Genomic DNA, 3,723 nt, shown 5'->3' with positions numbered 1-3,723 from the left:
TTCACAGCTGCTCGGAGTTTAATGTACATTTGTTCAAAATTCTGAAAGGAAATTGAGGACAAGGTTAGTGTTTCCACCTGATACTCATAATGGCATGTAGGGCGGGGTGGTAGAGAGAGATGTAGGGCTGGAGGATAGAGAGAGATGTAGGGTTGGGGGGTAGAGAGGGATGTAGGGCTGGGGGGTAGAGAGGGATGTAGGGCTGGGGGGTAGAGAGAGATGTTGGGCTGGGGGGTAGAGAGGGATGTAGGGCTGGGGGGTAGAGAGGGATGTAGGGCTGGGTGGTACAGAGGGATGTAGGGCTGGGGGGTAGAGAGAGATGTAGGGCTGGGGGGTAGAGAGAGATGTAGGGCTGGGGGGTAGAGAGAGATGTAGGGCTGGGGGGTAGAGAGAGATGTAGGGCTGGTGTTGTGAGTTCGACTGTAGATTTGGAGGTTGTGAGTTCGACTGTATGTCTCTCTGTCTGTCTGTCTGTCTCTCTGTCTGTCTGTCTGCTGTCTGTCTGTCTCCCTGCCTGCCTGCCTGTCTGCCTGCCTGCCTGCCTGTCTGTCTGTCTGTCTGTCTGTCTGTCTGGCTGGCTGTCTGTCTGTCTGTCTGGCTGTCTGTCTCCCTGCCTGTCTCCCTGCCTGCCTGTCTGCCTGCCTGTCTCCCTGCCTGGCTGTCTCCCTGCCTGCCTGTCTCCCTGCCTGGCTGTGCTCTAAGCCTTAAAGAGGATTTCTACGTGGGTCCTGAGCCTGACTGACCTGGCCTCCTCCCCTTGCTGCCGGAGTCCTTGTTGAGCATCTGCTGGTGGACCTTCCTCTGCTCCTCCTGCTCCTCTATCTTGGCCTCCTTGTGGATCTGCTCGATGGTCTTGGGGCCCTGGTCCACCCGCCTCGACACCCAGTTGTGCTGCACCGCGGACCAGAGACCAGAAAACCACCACCGTTAGAAGACGCGCACGCATACACATGCACACACACATACACATGCACACATACACGCACACACACATACACGCACACACATACATACATACACGCATATGCACACACACATACACATACACATGCACACACACACGCACGCGTACACATGCACACACACACACACACACACACGCACCTGTACACTCACACACACACACACACACACACTCACCAATCGCAGGTCGATTATGTCCTGCAGCATAAACCGTATCCGTGACGATGTCTTGCGCTCCTTGATGATTTTCTCCATGTAATTGAAGTAAAGGTCCATGCGTGGCTAGGGTGAGAGAGAGAGAGAGAGAGAGAGAGACAGCGAGGGGTCAAGGGTCATTTCCCAAACCATCAACACAACACCGTCATCTTCCCACCAGCTCCTCCAGCAGGACAGCAGGACAGCAGCCACAGCCATTTCCTCTCATTACACCCAAAAAAAGTTGCAACTGTGCAACTTTTACGACTTGGAAGAGAGAGAGAGAGAGAGAGAGAGAGAGAGAGTGGTTCTGTTGCTCTACTGCGCCCCCCCCCCCGAGACCCAACAGAGCCTTTTAGGGGGGGCACGATGGAACAAAAGACAGAGCGGTGTTCGAGTGCGTTTCCTTAGGTTAGAGGTATTATAACTGTCAATTTATAGTATATATATTATAGTATATATATATTATAGTGTATATATATAAAAAAATATATATAAAAAAAAAAAAATATATATATATATAAATATATATTTAAAGCCTTATGACGGCCAAAAGCAAGCAAAAAGGGGGTCAGCGATGTTGTGAAAACACAGTGGTGTGAGCAGATCAATAGATGTATTTACTCTATCGACCGACATAAAAAAAAAAAAAGGAAATTTGAAATCTATTTTTAAACAATAATAACAGTGAGCTATAATGTCTGGTTCCTTTAGGGAAATCAAAATCCCAACTCAGTCAGGAAGTCCAGAACAGAGGGAGAATCAACACCGGCGGAAATGAAGGAAAAAGGGATGATGTTACCAGTTCTCAGTTAAGTCTGTGTGAAAGTGAATCCCATGAAAAGGGACAAACAGTTGCAACAACTTTAAACTGTAACACAATGGGCCCGGTGTCCCAGACAAGACGTAAGCCTAATCCTAGACTAAAAAAGCATCTTCAATGGAGGTTTTACATTGAAAGTGTGATCTAGTCGAGGACTAGGCTTAAGCCTTTAGTCGGTGAAACCAAAGTGTCCTAGCACCAAACAGACGTTTTCCGGCCAGCACGTCTTCAGTCCATCTCTTCTATGCCCCCCCCCCCTCTCCACACTGCCACAAAATCCACCAAACCAGGAAGCACCCTAACTGGGGGAGGGGGCTGGATGGATGGTTGGTTCCTCATCCACCATAGCTGTTGAAACAGCTACAACTGAAAGCAGCTATGTGAAGGGAAACCATCTATCTGAGCCAGCATAGTGCGGTTGCGGAAAAAAGTTTGTGCGGTTTGCCTAACCATAAACACTGCGTAAAAACCCTCTCCAAGACATGACTCCCTATATCAAACGAAGAGAACCATATTTTCATTCCATGTCTCACCACCACCACCACCACCCTCCTCCTCCCCCCCTCCCCAACGCCTCACAACTGTGTCCCCCTACCCTGTCCAACTCACCCCTGCCGCCACCTCCCCCCCATGCCTCACACCCCCTATCTAACTCCCCCCCATGCCTCACCCCTGCCCCCCCCCTCCCATGTCTCACCACCACCACCACCCTCCTCCCCCCCCTCCCCAACGCCTCACAACTGTGTCTCCCCACCCTGTCCAACTCCCCCCATGCCTCACCCCTGCCTCCCCCCCCCCCCCATGCCTCACACCCCCTATCTAACACCCTCCCACGCCTCACCTTGGTCTTCTCAAAGTCCAGGTCCTTGCCGATGGTGGAGAACAGCCTGCAGAGACACTCCAGACACTCCAGGTCGTGGTTCTTCAGCAGCTTCACCACGCAGTCAAGCATGATGGCCTCCGTCAGCATCTTCAGCTTGAACAGCTCGCCGATGAACTTGATGTTGCCGATGGACCGCCGCCGGGCCTTGTCCTTGGCCTCCACGAGCTCCGCCTGGAGACGCTCGCGCTCCCCAGACTGGACCGCAGAGAGAGAGAGAGAGAGAGAGGGAGGGAAGGAGAGAGAGAGAGAGAGAGAGAGGGAGGGAAGGAGAGAGAGAGACAGAGAAGGAGAGAGAGAGAGGGAGAGAGAGCGAGGGTGAGAGAGAAAGAGAGAAAGAGGGAGAGAAAGAGAGACAGAGAGAGAGAGAGAAATGACCAACAATTAATATTGTGTGTGTGTGTGTGTGTGTGTATATGACAGCTTAGTGCTCTGCTGTTGGGGAGTGTGTGCGTGTGGGCATGTGCGTGTGTGCGTGTGTATGTGTGTGTGTGTGTGTGTATGACAGGTTAGTGGTCTGCTGTTGGGGAGTGTGTGTGTGTGTGTGTGTGTGTGTATGTGTATATAGCCTCTTTCACTCATAGTTCCCTGTAATTTCCATGGAATCCCAAGCTGTGTCAACCGGGCATTTTCGCCGTTCACACATGAGCCAAATGCCGGTAGATACCCGTGTCGCTCCCTTTCACACGTCGGCAATTTGCCTGGTGGCGCGATCTACTTGAATCATTGAATTCAACTGGATATAGAACTGGAGCGGGACAGGCGCGTGGGACTGCCATGTACCATATATGTATCTGCCATATCATACCTCCGTTTTATATTGAAAAATATGATGATGAAATTTGGGACGGAGGTATGATAT

At 51.2% G+C, this 3,723-nt stretch overlaps 1 protein-coding gene across 1 annotated transcript in view; it reads right to left on the bottom strand.

The window, feature by feature from the left end:
• Positions 1-717: 717 nt before the first annotated feature.
• Positions 718-3,723, bottom strand: part of LOC308172998 (eukaryotic translation initiation factor 4 gamma 3-like) — a gene marked incomplete at both ends in the record, with an annotated part of 10,075 nt that continues 7,069 nt past the window's right edge. The window contains 3 exons of the mRNA XM_080547967.1: positions 718-891; positions 1,141-1,245; positions 2,823-3,059. Of these exons, the coding sequence (XP_080404093.1) occupies positions 718-891; positions 1,141-1,245; positions 2,823-3,059 (516 nt within the window). The remainder of the gene's footprint in view (positions 892-1,140; positions 1,246-2,822; positions 3,060-3,723) is intronic.

The sequence above is a fragment of the Nansenia antarctica genome (assembly GCF_963989245.1).
Source record: "Nansenia antarctica genome assembly, chromosome: 18".
NCBI classification, from domain to species: Eukaryota; Metazoa; Chordata; class Actinopteri; order Argentiniformes; family Microstomatidae; genus Nansenia; species Nansenia antarctica.
This window is presented reverse-complemented; position numbering and strand designations above follow the sequence as displayed.